General features: G+C 43.5%; 1 protein-coding gene across 20 annotated transcripts in view; it reads left to right on the plus strand.

The window, feature by feature from the left end:
* Positions 1-16,904, plus strand: part of pdlim5a (PDZ and LIM domain 5a) — a 128,745-nt gene that overhangs the window by 36,285 nt on the left and 75,556 nt on the right. For all 20 annotated transcript variants that reach the window (XM_036979372.2, XM_090236938.1, XM_090236942.1 and 17 more), the window contains exon 3: positions 1,910-2,061. In XM_036979372.2, the coding sequence (XP_036835267.2) occupies positions 1,910-2,061 (152 nt within the window). The remainder of the gene's footprint in view (positions 1-1,909; positions 2,062-16,904) is intronic.

The following is a 16,904-nucleotide window of genomic DNA, read 5'->3' on the forward strand; positions in this document are numbered from 1 at the left end:
TGAAGTGGTCCCTGTGGTTTCTCTTGATGGTGTCAAAGGAAGCAAATGTCCATAATACTGGGTTTAACCACAACCTCAAGTACTGCATGTGTCTGCAATGGTATGATCTGGGAATGTACTTTCATTCAAAAATCTGTTTAGATTTATTATAGAACCGTTAACCATGTTTTGTAGAAACTGTGTGCTGAAATGCATCTCAGAGTGAATAGAGGAACCATAATATTTTGTAAAGACTTTGCTAGGTGCATCTCCAGCTCTGGATACACGTAGTGCAGTATATAGTGAATAGGGGGCCATTTTGAAGTATTAACCAGTATGTGTCAGTTTCCCATGGCAACACAGTAGGTTGATCGTCGTGAGAACATGGTTTCGCCTGTATGACTTCCTCTTCTTCCAGAACTCCGATGAGAACGTGTTGTCCAAGCAAACAGTCCCTATCATGTTCCAGCTACACTATGAGCCATTTGTTAATATCATGTCAAAGGGACAGTAAGTTAACTGGAGAGTAGGGCCTGTATTCCAGAAGCTTCTCAGCATAGGAGTACTGATCTGGGATCAGTTGTGCCTTTTAGATCATACCAAATATGATTACATGGACTGGGAGGGGAGGGTGGATCTCATTCTAGATCAGCATTCCGACTCTTTATACATATGGCCGATGATAGTTAGTCAGTGGTTATTCTCGGAACAAATAACCACATCAGCGACTGGGTTTAGTCAGTCATGAGACACTACTGAGTCGTCAGTTGGTCAGAGCAGATGGACATTGACGAGGATGAACAGTTGGGAATTGCTGTCTAGATGTGATTGGAAAACCTTTATTCTCCCCCTCTTGGGAAATTCGTTTGGCGTTTACAGCCCACAACATCATTAAAACACAGAATATTGTGACCTGAAATATTGTCATACAAATAAAATAAACTAAACTTGAATCTCTTCCTGCTCTGACAACAGCATGCTCTATGAGGTGACAAGCAGGACAGGAGAAGCTTTTCTGTATACAGTATACACGGAAATGTAGTCTGTTTGAGGTTGTTTATACCACGGCTGTGTGTTTACAGAAACAGAGTCAAGGGACATGTGTAGTTGTTAAACTGCGAAGAGCAAAAAGGAAAAGACAATTTGAATTGAAGATGTAACTATGTCAAGAATGTGTTTGCTCTCACCAACCAATGCCAACTAATAATTTCTGCCAGTTGGGAAATGTTTTTCTAGTGGTAACCCCAGTTATATCATGGTTCATCGACCATATGGCGAACAGCATTGACTTCAGTACTAGAGGGATGCTATTGTGTTTGTGGCTGTGAAACATTCATTGCCACCATTTCATAAGACTGTGCTGTTATTTAAGGCCTTCCAAAATGTTATTTTGTGTTTTTAAAAGCTGTTTCAAATTAGAGCGTTTTCTGTCGGAATCTAAGTGGTATAATTTAACTTTGTTTGCATGCTGGGTTATCACATAACCATGCAGAAGGGTTGAAATCCTCAGATGAAATATTGGTGTCTGTTATTATCCATGTGATAATAACCAGTCTGACAGTGTGTCTAGCTTGTAGTTTTTCAAAACAAGAAAACAAATTCTGTGCAATAGCCTCAACATATTCTGGGATTGTGATTTAATGTGAAACTTTTCTTCAGCAATGAGCGTTATAAGAAGGTGATTACTTAACTAGAGTTTAGAAAACTGAGCAATACATAAATAAAGTCCTCTTTATAGCACATATTGTTGAAGAAAAGTTTCAATTTAAATCACACTGCTAGATTATATAGAGTTTTTTTTGGGCACTTTGCACCATTCTTTTAAAATAAGAAAATGTCTCTCTTCGAGGGAAGGCCCAGTTTCTATCAAAACGTACTGTATACATTATGAACACATCTCTAACAAATGTGTTGTTGTTGTTTGTTTCAGCTCACGGAGCTGGGAAAGGCAGCCAAGGCACGTATCGCAGTGGGTGATGTGGTCCTGTCTATTGATGGCATCAGTACTGATGGAATGAACCACCTGGAAGCTCAGAACAAGATCAAGGCCTGCGCTGGCAACCTCAACCTCACCCTGCAAAGGTAAACACTGAAACAACAATATGGAGGGTCACACTGTATTTGGATAGTCACATTTGGATACACACACACGCACGCACGCACACACACACACACACGCACACACACGCACGCACACGCACGCACGCACACACACACACACACACGCACGCACACGCACGCACACACACACACGCACACACACGCACATGCAAGCACACACACGCACGCACGCACGCACACACACACACACACACACACACACACACACACACACACACACACACACACACACACACAGTCAGATGTTCACAGCTATTGTAAAAATGTATCTTAAGTTGACTCACGCTGTATGTTTCCTTCCCTGAGATAGAAAAGTGAAACAAATCCCAGTTGCGATGCTCTCTGGTCTCCTCCATATGGGGAATGCTGATGTACACTGAAGTTGAATGTATTGGAGTCTCTTGTCTGTGGTCATGTGTTTTTAATTGTTTGGTCACTTTGGTTCTGGTAACATTAGGCCTGTGTGCATGCTAGCCAGGGCCCGGGGCTGTAAGACACAGTCAAACAGACACGCTCGCTGTATACAACGATAGGAAACGTGTGGTCTCTCATCTCTGCATTGGGTAGGATCGCCCTGTGCTGTCATTAGAAAACGGATTGAACCCACTGGAGGCCTTTTGATGTGGTTTTCTTGACCTGTCAGAGTACGCATACCAATTGACTCCCTATTTCCTTTATAGTGCACTACTTTGAATCAGAGCCCATTGCACTAATCTTCCACAGAGGAAGAGCAGGTCCTGTGGTTTGGGGTAAAAAATAATAATAATACATTAATAAAATGGGATTCTTCAGTGTCATCAAAATCGTATAGTAAGGAGAGCAAAGAGGTTCTAGCTAGTGATGAGATCGTCTGGTCTGAGCTCAGTCCACTGGCACAGAGAGAGAGAGAGGGGGGTAGAGAGAGAGAGAGAGAGAGAGAGAGAGAGAGAGTGAGAGAGAGGGGGGTAGAGAGAGAGAGAGAGAGAGAGAGAGAGAGAGAGAGAGAGAGAGGGGTAAAGAAAAGTAGAGAGAGAGAGAGAGGTAAAGAGAGAGAGAGGTAAAAAGAGAGAGAGAAAGGTAAAGAGAGTGAGAGCCTAGTTGGAATATTTGCATTCATATCATTACATAAATTGTCCTTAGAGCCCAGTTGTACTTTTCAAGGGGAATCTGCTATAGCAATCACAGTATGGCCTATGTGCTTATTACGCTGAGTTGTTGCTGTGATGCAGGAAGTTGCCCCTAGGTACAGATCTAGGATCAGCTTCCCCTCCCCAAATCCTAACCTTAACCACTAGTGGGAAAAATGCAAAACTGAACCAAGATCAGCGTCTAGGGGCATCATTTCGTTTTGATGCGCTGGTCACTGGTTATTTTGACGAATCATGATTTTGCGGGGGTGATCTTTTCGGGATTAGGTTCTGGGAACCAGGTTTGATCTTCTTTGCTAGCAGACCAAACAGACCAGCTAGGACAGCAATACTTCATTAAGCTCGAATTCATAAATCACTATGCCAGTTTGCATACTGGACTTTATGTTGACTGTAGCGAGGACAAGAGGAAAACGCATGCATGCTCAAATTGGGACTGGAGCAACAGTAAAGAAAACACATTGTGTTGACAGAGCAGTTTTGGCGCTTAGGAGGCATATCCTCTTGCTCTGTCTCAGCGCTGAAAGATTAAAGAGGTTTGCTTTTGGTTTGATGGGAAAAATAACAGTCTCGAAAGAAACTTTCAATGCCACAGCCATAGTGTATAACTCAAGGACACATGTATCTGTAAAAAAAAAAAAGAAACAAGATCTAAACCTGGCCAATGACCTGTGAGATGGATGAGACTTCATGCTCCTCGACATCAAGGGAATTCCATGCATACACTATGTAGGATTCCACTTAGAAAAGTCAGTCAGTAAGTATAATACAGTAGGATCTGGAATTATTGGCACCCTTGATAAAGATGAGCAAAAAAGACTGTATAAAATACAGTGCCTTGCGAAAGTATTCGGCCCCCTTGAACTTTGCGACCTTTTGCCATATTTCAGGCTTCAAACATAAAGATATAAAACTGTATTTTTTTGTGAAGAATCAACAACAAGTGGGACACAATCATGAAGTGGAACGACATTTATTGGATATTTCAAACTTTTTTAACAAATCAAAAACTGAAAAATTGGGCGTGCAAAATTATTCAGCCCCTTTACTTTCAGTGCAGCAAACTCTCTCCAGAAGTTCAGTGAGGATCTCTGAATGATCCAATGTTGACCTAAATGACTAATGATGATAAATACAATCCACCTGTGTGTAATCAAGTCTCCGTATAAATGCACCTGCACTGTGATAGTCTCAGAGGTCCGTTAAAAGCGCAGAGAGCATCATGAAGAACAAGGAACACACCAGGCAGGTCCGAGATACTGTTGTGAAGGAGTCAACTTGGGCCAGCATCCCTGTGGAACACTTTCGACACCTTGTAGAGTCCATGCCCCAAAGGGGGGTGCAACTCAATATTAGAAATGTGTTCCTAATGTTTTGTACACTCAATGTTCATCTCTAGGATTCATTTGAAAGACAGTTGAAGGCTGATGTCTTGCTTCTTTCATTAGATGTTCTACTTTAAGGCCACAGCCTGACGGAACATTCATTTCAATTAGTTAAGTATACCAATTGATTTATATGAATTATAGGCTACATTCAATAACTTAAACAGATTAGTAGTCCACTTCTCTAACTGAATGTCTTAGTGACAAACAAGTCCTGCACTTTTTTTTAAGCTAATGAAAGATAGATCCACTTAGTAATATGATTGGACTTATGAAACCACATGCCACATATTTTCTCTAGTGGGTCATTTGTCTTTCCATTGGTCGTATTATTCCAACACTGCCAGCTAGAGGGTCTGTTAACTTCTTAAATGGTGGAATTTTGTTCTCGATTATTTTATTAGGCTGGAAATGTCGTTGCCAAGTGCCGATCTAATTGAATTGTTCTTCAGTTGGAGAGTTTGTTTTTAAGAAAACGGGTTGAGCGCTAGGCTAGCTGAGAGCTATCAGTTCTTTAGGGGTAGATCCTGACCTATTGGAAACACATGCTGTGATACGTGCTTCATTAGGTTCCTTAACGGCCATTATTAACATTAACGTCTGTGCGATCTGACGGCCATTGTGGGGAACACATTCTCCACGTCTCCTTTATTGCTCAAATTAAGGGTAGATTTAGAGAAAGGCCTCCGTTTCCTCAAATCCTACTTAAACACGAAGTTGCCTTATCAGAGCTGGCTTTGTGCTTCATGGCTTTCCCTGGCAGAAAAAGCCGTGGATAGGCCCCTACTCCATCTGGAGTTTAATGAGTGAACATGTGTAATGGAAAAAAAACCTATATTCTCGTCGGTTACTGTTAGTTTTTACTGCCTCGCTCAGAAAGGCAGTTTTTTTTTCTTTTTTCGTCTTTGATTTGGGTTTGTTGGCAGGCCAGATATCACAGGAAGAGGACGTAAAAGATGACAACAATGCTTTCTGTATCTCCTTGTGTTTGAAAAGGAGACACTTTGTTAGTTATTTTTCCAACAAAGGCTCTGGTTTGAAAGCAGGTCTGATGAGAGGAGATGGGCTGCAGATGTTAGACATGGTTTAAAAGGTCAAACTGACAGATGTGAGACGGTACGATTGTAACACAGACAATTATTTTTTTACGAGCACCGTATTAAAAACCTTCTTAGATGTTCTTAGATTCATTTAACAATTATACAGTGCCTTGCGAAAGTATTCGGCCCCCTTGAACTGTGCGACCTTTTGCCACATTTCAGGCTTCAAACATAAAGATATAAAACTGTATTTTTTTGTGAATGCACCTGCACTGTGATAGTCTCAGAGGTCCGTTAAAAGCGCAGAGAGCATCATGAAGAACAAGGAACACACCAGGCAGGTCCGAGATACTGTTGTGAAGAAGTTTAAAGCCGGATTTGGATACAAAAAGATTTCCCAAGCTTTAAACATCCCAAGGAGCACTGTGCAAGCGATAATATTGAAATGGAAGGAGTATCAGACTGCAAATCTACCAAGACCTGGCCGTCCCTCTAAACTTTCAGCTCATACAAGGAGAATACTGATCAGAGATGCAGCCAAGAGGACCATGATCACTCTGGATGAACTGCAGAGATCTACAGCTGAGTTGGGAGACTCTGTCCATAGGACAACAATCAGTCGTATATTGCACAAATCTGGCCTTTATGGAAGAGTGGCAAGAAGAAAGCCATTTCTTAAAGATATCCATAAAAAGTGTCGTTTAAAGTTTGCCACAAGCCACCTGGGAGACACACCAAACATGTGGAAGAAGGTGCTCTGGTCAGATGAAACCAAAATTGAACTTTTTGGCAACAATGCAAAACGTTATGTTTGGCGTAAAAGCAACACAGCTGAACACACCATCCCCACTGTCAAACATGGTGGTGGCAGCATCATGGTTTGGGCCTGCTTTTCTTCAGCAGGGACAGGGAAGATGGTTCAAATTGATGGGAAGATGGATGGAGCCAAATACAGGACCATTCTGGAAGAAAACCTGATGGAGTCTGCAAAAGACCTGAGACTGGGACGGAGATTTGTCTTCCAACAAGACAATGATCCAAAACATAAAGCAAAATCTACAATGGAATGGTTCAAAAATAAACATATCCAGGTGTTAGAATGGCCAAGTCAAAGTCCAGACCTGAATCCAATCGAGAATCTGTGGAAAGAACTGAAAACTGCTGTTCACAAATGCTCTCCATCCAACCTCACTGAGCTCGAGCTGTTTTGCAAAGAGGAATGGGAAAAAATGTCAGTCTCTCGATGTGCAAAACTGATAGAGACATACCCCAAGCGACTGTAATCGCAGCAAAAGGTGGCGCTACAAAGTATTAATTTAAGGGGGCTGAATAATTTTGCACGCCCAATTTTTCAGTTTTTGATTTGTTAAAAAAGTTTGAATTATCCAATAATTGTCGTTCCACTTCATGATTGTGTCCCACTTGTTGTTGATTCTTCACAAAAAAATACAGTTTTATATCTTTATGTTTGCAGCCTGAAATGTGGCAAAAGGTCGCAAAGTTCAAGGGGGCCGAATACTTTCGCAAGGCACTGTATATATTTTTGGTGCGGGTCAGGTGTTTAAAAAAAAAATCTTAGATGAATGTGAGGCACAGCCTTTTGACTGGTTTTAGATAAGAAAGCACTGCTGTGGCCTCCCGATTAACGCAGTGGTCTAAGGCACTGCATCGTAGTGTTGTGGCATCACTACAGCCTGGGGTTCGATCCCGGGCTGTGGAATTACCAGCCGTGACCGGGAGTCCCATTGGGCAGTGCACAATTGTCCCAGCGTCGTCCGGGTTAGGGGAGGGTTTGGCCCAGCGTCGTCCTGGTTAGGGGAGGGTTTGGCCCAGCGTCGTCCGGGTAAGGGGAGAGTTTGGTCGTTAAGACGTTAAGGGAGGGTTTGGTCGTTAAGTCGTTAAGGGAGGGTTTGGTCGTTAAGTCGTTAAGGGAGGGTTTGGTCGTTAAGTCGTTAAGGGAGGGTTTGGTCGTTAAGGGAGGGTTTGGCCCAGTGTCGTCCAGGTTAGGGGAGGGTTTGGCCCAGCGTCGTCCGGGTCAGGGGAGAGTTTGGCTGGAGGGGGCTTTACTTGGCTCATTCTCTCAGTTTGAAGATGGCTGTCACATTGCAGCACTTTAGTAATGCAATACCGATAACTTTGAACTAGCTTTGTGTGTCATGTCAACCGTCTGAAAATGTAAGCATGTAAAAATTGGTTTTAATGGTGCAAAATGGTATCAAATCAAATCAAATCAAATCCAACTTTATTTGTCACAAGCGCCGAATACAACAAGTGTAGACCTTACCATGAAATGCTTATTTACAAGTCCTTAACCAACAGTGCAGTTCAAGAAGAGTTAAGAAAATATTCATCAAATAAACTAAAGTAAAAAGTAATTAAAAGTTACACAATAAGATAACAATAACGAGGCCAAATACAGGGGGACCAGTACCGAGTCAGTGTGCGGGGGTACAGGGGAGAGGTCATTTGTACATGTAGGTAGACGTTGAAGTGACTATGCATAGATAATTAACAGTGAGTAGCAGCAGTGTACAAAACAAATGGGGGGGTCAATGTAAATAGTCTGGTGGCCATTTGATTAGTTGTTCAGCAGTATTATGGCTTGGGGGTAGAAGCTGTTAACGAGCCTTTTGGTCCTAGACTTGGCACTCCGGTACCGCTTGCCGTGCGGTAGCAGAGAAAACAGTCTATGACTTGTATGACTGGAGTCTCTGACATTTTTATGGGCTTCCCTCTGACACTGCTTATTATATAGGTCCTGGATGGCAGGAAGCTTGGCCCCAGTGATGTACTGGGCCGTACGCACTACCCTACCCTACTACTGTATGCACTGCCTTTCGGTCCGATGCTGAGCAGGTGTCATACCAGGCGTTAATGCAACAGGTCAGGATGCTCTCGATGGTGCAGCTGTAGAAATTTTTGAGGATCTGGGGACCCATGCCAAATCTTTTCAGTCTCCTGAGGGGGATTTTTTTTTGTCGTGCCCTCTTCACAACTGTCTTGGTGTGGTTGGGCCATGTTAGTTTGTTGGTGATGTGGACACCAAGGAACTTGAAACTCTCAACCTAGTCCACTGCAGCCCCGATGATGTTAATGGGGGCCTGTTCAGCCCCCCTTTCCCTGTAGTCCGTGATCAGCTCCTTTGCCTTGATCACATTGTGGGAGAGGTTGTTGTCCTGGCACCACACTGCTAGTTCTCTGACCTGCTCCCTGTTGGCTGTCTCATCGTTGTCGGTGATCAGGCATACCAGTGTTGTGTCATCAGCAAACTTAATGTTGGTGTTGGAGTCGTATTTGGCCGTGCAGTCATGAGTGAACAGGGAGTACAGGGGGGGACTAAGTACACACCCCTGAGGGGCCTCAGTGTTGAGGATCATCATGGCAGATGTGTTGTTGCCTACCCTTAACACATGGAGGCCGGCCGTCAGGTAGTCCAGGATCCAGTTGCAGAGGGAGGTGTTTAGTCCCAGGGTCCTCACTATGTGAAAGAGTTCCTCTCCCATTTCTGCTGTCTTGCCGGTCACACTCAGGTTGATCAACTTTGGGAAAACGTCCATCTGTAGACTGAGAGAAGTTATGCAATCCAACAAAACATGATCACTGCAATGGTCTCTTGCTTGGATAGTCCTGCGTTCAAGATGGGCTCTAAACCCATTGGATTGTCACCTACTGTTAGTCTTCACACAGAGACCTGGTGCTGCTAATGGCGACCATGAGATTTTATAAACCTCCTACTGTCAGGCCGCTCAGCTATACCGTTTTACCCTCAATTACCCTGTCCTCATCTCAGCTCACTGAGAGAAGGGATGGACGAGAAAGAGAGTTGCGGGGAGAGAAGGGAGAGAGAGAGAAAACGTTTGTGTGTGTGCGAGCCAGAGAGCAGGAGAGCGAGAGAGTGACATTTAAAGAGCCAGAGCCTCCGATAGACGAGAGCGAGAAAACGCTGCTCTTTTGCTAAAAACAATGGACGATTAAATATCATTGTGCTACGTTAACATTCACAAGCTTCCATAAAGTTTTACGGGCAGCTATGGGCAGCTGGGGGAAATTGAATCGATTCACTAATGAATAATATTTCCATTCCCTTATTGAGATTTACTCGATTTCAGTTTGATAAGGCTAATAAAAACGGTAAGATCTTGTCAGTTAGGCTAGTTCAGAACGGGACCATAACAAACACATGGAGCTCTGCAGTATATCAACCCGTCATCGTCCAATGACTGTCAGATGGTCAGTTGTTTGGATTGGTCAGTTGTTTGGATTGGTCAGTTGTTTGGATTGGTCAGTTGTTTGGATTGCTCAGTTGTTTGGATTGGTCAGTTGTTTGGATTGGGTAGTTGTTTGGATTGGTCAGTTGTTTGGATTGGTCAGTTGTTTGGTTTGCTCAGTTGTTTGGATTGGTCAGTTGTTTGGATTGCTCAATTGTTTGGATTGGTCAGTTGTTTGGATTGGTCAGTTGTTTGGATTGCTCAGTTGTTTGGATTGGTCAGTTGTTTGGATTGGTCAATTGTTTGGATTGGTCAGTTGTTTGGATTGCTCAGTTGTTTGGATTGGTCAGTTGTTTGGATTGGTCAGTTGTTTGGATTGGTCAGTTGTTTGGATTGGTCAGTTGTTTGGATTGCTCAGTCTCGTACGGACACGAAACAGTCCCAGATATGCCTGGAGGCTCATAGGAAGACCGGGATGTCAGTGTTATTGGGAAGGAAAGTTGGAAAAGAATGATGGAAAGGGAGGAAATAGATATTCCATTCAGAAACAATGTTTCCTTGTTCATACTCTATTTCCCATTTTGAATTATTGTGTCTATAAAATGTTCATTGGCACTGTTGTCAAATGTTTAATCTCCTTCAATAGAACAGGCTTTGTGTATTGCTGTTATTATCCTATATGTTTACTGGCCAATACGGGGAGAAATACCTTGTTTCCCAAAGAGGGTTAAATTAGAAACCTATTCTCCTTAATTACATTATTTATTTTGTTCTGATAAATGGCCATGGTCGTGCCTTGTGGGCGTTGCCCACTCTCGGTGTGTGTGTGTGTGTGTGTGTGTGTGTGTGTGTGTGTGTGTGTGTGTGTGTGTGTGTGTGTGTGTGTGTGTGTGTGTGTGTGAGGTGTTTAGGAGGTAACACATTCTGCTTCTTACAGGCACTCCAGCTTGATTGCCTCCACACACACACACACACACACACACACACACACACACACACACACACACACACACACACACACACACACACACACACACACACACACACACACACCACACACACACCACACAGAAACACTCAGATCTCAGATGAAAAATATTTTGTGTTGCAGAGTTAATTTCTCCCATAGTTCCTGTTCCGTTATCAGTGTTTGCATCTCTCCTGCTGAAAAGACCGTTTGAAAATAATTGCGCTGCTTGATAAGCCTCCTTTGTGACTGAGCCCACAGTGGAACAGTACAGCAACACAAACACAGCCAAGTATAAAGCCAAATGGATACTAGGTCCTGATAAGTCATAAACATAAACACATTTAGCTTGATTACGCTTTATTTTCAATCGTGTAAAAAAACAAGGTTCTGCTGTAATATTGATCTCGATAAGGAAAACACCCCACACACAAAGAGGCACATCATGTTTCCACATAGCAGTTTGACTAGAGAAAGCACTTTATGTCCCGAGTGGTTCCGTGCACCACGAGTGCTACAGGCTGTGGGGTGAAGTCTCCCCTTTCAAGTTTCATGTTTTATTAGTCGTATGTACGAGACATGGCATACACCATCCAATGAAATGCTTCCTTAAAGCTTCCTTCTGGACAATGCAACAACAATAAGACAATAATAAAATATAAGAATGCCAACGTAAAGTAATATGTCTCAATAGAATAGAATAAACATTTTAGCTTAAGTATAATACAGGAAGGCACAATTTATAGTCAAAGCTTTTGGGGACGGGAGGATTGGGGGGCAAGTGTTTCAATTGTGCAGTATTTAGTATTCATAATAAGAGTCTGGTAGCAGCAATTGTGATGTGTGTGTGTAGCATGAACTGTACTGTATATGTGTGTGTGTGTGGGTGTGTGTGTGTGTGTATGTGTGGGTGTGTGTGTGTCTGTGTGGCTCAGGGGGTGTCATGGGGCGTCATGAGTGAGGGTTGGGGCTCAGGGGGTGTCATGGGGCATCATGAGTGAGGGTTGGGGCTCAGGGGGTGTCATGGGACATCATGGGTGAGGGTTGGGGCTCAGGGCGTATCATGGTTGAGGGTTGTGGTATCATGGGTGAGGGTTGGGGCATCATGGTTGAGGGTTGGGGTCGGGGGTATCATGGTTGAGGGTTGGGGTCGGGGTCGGGGGTATCATGAGTGAGTGTTGGGACTCGGGGTATCATGAGTGAGGGTTGGGGTCGGGGGTATCATGGTTGAGGGTTGGGGTCGGGGTCGGGGGTATCATGAGTGAGTGTTGGGACTCGGGGTATCATGAGTGAGGGTTGGGGTCGGGGGTGTATCATGAGTGAGGGTTGGGGTCGGGGGTGTATCATGAGTGAGGGTTGGGGGTATCATGGTTGAGGGTTGGGGTATCATGGTTGAGGTCTGGGGTTTCATGGGTGAGGGTTGGAGTTGGGATATATTTGTTGAAGTGGTGTACCCTGAATAGAGATGCTCTGAGGTGGTGCTGTGCGATTTATATACACAGTGACTCACATCCACGTGGGCTGCAGTGAGGGAGTAGCCCCAACCAACCGCCTCAGACCGGTTCTGATCTCTGATTAGTTACTAATAAAACCTTCGCTTGGCATCGAAGAGGAGCCTGAGGAGACTCCTCCTGTAACACTTGACTTGAACCTTTGTATCTCAACACCGGCTGACAGTCTATAATAAATGATCTAACACAGTTGTGATACAAACATAAATATACGCTTAGCTAGACAGCAAGATGAAAAGATAGATACTTCTTCTTCTTAGAATTTGTCATAACCAGTCGTAGTCATTTCCTATGACATCAATTTTATCATGATTTCATGTGCTTATAACAGACAGCTCAATTAACAATGAATTGCTCCTCTGGGATAAATATATATTTGTTTTTATTGAATTGAGTTGAAGTAAGGAGTCTTCTGGCTGCAGAATATAACAGCTCTGTGTACATTTCCAAGGCCCACACTGTCTGCAGGGCCTGCGTTATGGGCGGGCCTTACGGGGCCTGGCCGACCCTGCCGTACCTCCTTGCCCATCCAAATAAAATATAAATATTGATAATGTATTTGCCCGAGACACGAGCCGACAAAAATACACAACAATCTTAGTTAAAGCATTTGAGCGAGCAAAACAGAACCCCTCAGTATGTGTAGCACATGTATCTGATGCTGTCTGGACCAAAAGAGTATGACATACTATTTCTGATCAGACAGCATCAGAGATACATGGGCTACATATAGAGGGGAGATGTTTCACACGTTTGGAGGATTTCTCTGGTGACACAGTTTTAGCAGAGAGGAAGAGGCGAAGCAAGAGCTCTCACTCTCCCCAAACTCTGTCCGAAATAAGCCCAATGTTTTCTATGGGAATAATATGCAGACCTAAGCTTGTCTCCTGCCTTCCCACCTTTGGGACAAAGATTCCCATTGTTAGGGAGGAGACATGAGCATCTCGTCATTATATACACATCTCTTGTTTCAGCCTCTTACGAATTGGAAAGAAAAGTTGGGGGTGCACTGTTTGGTTGCTGGATTGCTCTAAAGTAAATAGATGTTTCTCTAAATTATATAATTACTCCTGTCTAAATAAAGTCCTTTAAAATACTCCACCAGGGAGCATGTCTTAGCCACAGAGGATCGTTAGCTTCTTTTAAAAAGAGCTGTGAATTGCTTCAAATCACAACTGCGTAGACCTACAGTTTGCATATTTGGGAAGCCCACAATTTGGGTAGTGGGTCGTGGTAATAGGTCTAGCTGATTGAGTTGTGGATGTCAGTGATAAACATCTCAAATATATGTGAAGATAATGTGTCTTGAGTATAATTGTAAATGTTGTATCAAGAAGAAGGGGAGGGGTGACTAAGATATGGTGCGTCTCTTTCCAGAATGCATATGCATACTGTATGTAAGAAAGAGCCCATTTGGTAACGTCTGATTTCTGATTGTCTTAACTCACCACGTTCATCACTTCTCAGTATTGTTTTCTTCACACAAGTCAACAAAGTATTTTATTATTTTTTTCAGCCATTGTTATAGTTCCTCAGTATTTGAAAAATCTTTCCAACACTCCCGGCCTTGATAATCACCAAACTTCGGTGTGAAAGAGCAAAATATCAATATCAACTAAATCTTGTAATGAATAATGTGGAAATTGAGCAAGGTGGGGTGACTAAACTGCTTGGAGTAACACTAGATTGTAAACTGTCATGGTCAAAACATATTGATACAACAGTAGCTAAGATGGGGAGAAGTCTGTCTATAGTAAAGTGCTGCTCTACCTTCTTAACAACACTATCAACAAGGCAACAAGGCAGGTCCTACAGGCCCTAGTTTTGTCGCACCTGGACTACTGTTCGGTCGCGTGGTTAGGTGCCACAAGGAGAGACTTACTGTAGGAAAATTGCAATTGGCTCAGTGTAGGGCAGCATGGATGGCCCTTGGATGTATACAGAGAGCTAACATTAATTATATGCATGTCAATCTCTTCTGGCTCATAGTGGAGGAGAGATTGACTTCATAACTACTTGTATTTATGAGAGGTATTGACATGTTGAATACACAGAGCTGTCTGTCTAAACTACTGGCGCACAGCTCAGACACCCATGCATACCCCACAAGACATGCCACAAGAGGTCTCTTCACAGTCCCCAAGTCCAGAACAGACTGTGGGAGGTGCACAGTACTACATAGAGCCATGACTACATGGAACTCTATTCCACATCAGGTAACTGATGCAAGCAGTAAAATTATTTAAAAACAGATGCAAATACACCTTATGGAACAGCGGGGACTGTGAAGCAACACAAACATAGGCACAAACACATGAATACACACACTATACACACACACGATAACAAACGCACAACACAAACACGTACACATGGATTTTGTGTTGTAGATATGCGGTAGTGGTGGAGTAGGGGTCTGAGAGCACAAAGTGTGTTGTGAAATCTGTGAATGTATTGTAATGTTTTTGAAATTGTATAACTGCCTTAATTTTGCTGGACCCCAGGAAGAGTAGCTGCTTTCTTGGCAGGAACTAATGGGGCTCCATAATAAACCCCAGGAAGAGTAGCTGCTGCCTTGGCAGGAACTACTAGGGATCCATAATAAACCCCAGGAAGAGTAGCTGCTGCCTTGGCAGGAACTAATGGGGATCCATAATAAACCCGAGGAAGAGTAGCTGCTGCCTTGACAGCAGCTAATGGGGATACATAATAAACCCCAGGAAGAGTAGCCGCTGTCTTGGCAGGTACTAATGGGGATACATAATAAAGCCCAGGAAGAGTAGCTGCTGCCTTGACAGCAGCTAATGGGGATACATAATAAACCCCAGGAAGGGTAGCTGCTGTCTTGGCAGGTACTAATGGGGATCCATAATAAACCCCAGGAAGAGTAGTTGCTTTCTTGGCAGGTACTAATGGGGATCCATAATAAACCCCAGGAAGAGTAGTTGCTTTCTTGGCAGGTACTAATGGGGATCCATAATAAACCCCAGGAAGAGTAGTTGCTTTCTTGGCAGGTACTAATGGGGATCCATAATAAACCCCAGGAAGAGTAGTTGCTTTCTTGGCAGGTACTAATGGGGATCCATAATAAACCCCAGGAAGAGTAGTTGCTTTCTTGGCAGGTACTAATGGGGATCCATAATAAACCCCGGGAAGAGTAGTTGCTTTCTTGGCAGGTACTAATGGGGCTCCATAATAAACCCCAGGAAGAGTAGTTGCTTTCTTGGCAGGTACTAATGGGGATCCATAATAAACCCCAGGAAGAGTAGTTGCTTTCTTGGCAGGTACTAATGGGGATCCATAATAAACCCCAGGAAGAGTAGTTGCTTTCTTGGCAGGTACTAATGGGGATCCATAATAAACCCCAGGAAGAGTAGTTGCTTTCTTGGCAGGTACTAATGGGGATCCATAATAAACCCCAGGAAGAGTAGTTGCTTTCTTGGCAGGTACTAATGGGGATACATAATAAACCCCAGGAAGAGTAGTTGCTTTCTTGGCAGGTACTATTGGGGATCCATAATAAACCCCAGGAAGAGTAGTTGCTGTCTTGGCAGGTACTAATGGGGATCCATAATAAACCCCAGGAAGAGTAGTTGCTGTCTTGGCAGGTACTAATGGGGATACATAATAAACCCCAGGAAGAGTAGTTGCTTTCTTGGCAGGTACTAATGGGGATACATAATAAACCCCAGGAAGAGTAGTTGCTTTCTTGGCAGGTACTAATGGGGATCCATAATAAACCCCAGGAAGAGTAGTTGCTTTCTTGGCAGGTACTAATGGGGATACATAATAAACCCCAGGAAGAGTAGTTGCTTTCTTGGCAGGTACTAATGGGGATCCATAATAAACCCCAGGAAGAGTAGTTGCTGTCTTGGCAGGTACTAATGGGGATCCATAATAAACCCCAGGAAGAGTAGTTGCTGTCTTGGCAGGTACTAATGGGGCTCCATAATAAACCCCAGGAAGAGTAGTTGCTTTCTTGGCAGGTACTAATGGGGATACATAATAAACCCCAGGAAGAGTAGTTGCTTTCTTGGCAGGTACTAATGGGGATACATAATAAACCCCAGGAAGAGTAGTTGCTTTCTTGGCAGGTACTAATGGGGATCCATAATAAACCCCAGGAAGAGTAGTTGCTGTCTTGGCAGGTACTAATGGGGATACATAATAAACCCCAGGAAGAGTAGTTGCTTTCTTGGCAGGTACTAATGGGGATCCATAATAAACCCCAGGAAGAGTAGTTGCTGTCTTGGCAGGTACTAATGGGGATCCATAATAAACCCCAGGAAGAGTAGTTGCTTTCTTGGCAGGTACTAATGGGGATACATAATAAACCCCAGGAAGAGTAGTTGCTGTCTTGGCAGGTACTAATGGGGATACATAATAAACCCCAGGAAGAGTAGCTGCTGTCTTGGCAGGTACTAATGGGGATCCATAATAAACCCCAGGAAGAGTAGTTGCTGTCTTGGCAGGAACTAATGGGGCTCCATAATAAACCCCAGGAAGAGTAGTTGCTGTCTTGGCAGGTACTAATGGGGATCCATAATAAACCCCAGGAAGAGTAGT

This window comes from Oncorhynchus mykiss, chromosome 6 (genome assembly GCF_057628025.1).
Source record: "Oncorhynchus mykiss isolate SJ-2025 chromosome 6, ASM5762802v1, whole genome shotgun sequence".
Classification (NCBI taxonomy): Eukaryota; Metazoa; Chordata; class Actinopteri; order Salmoniformes; family Salmonidae; genus Oncorhynchus; species Oncorhynchus mykiss.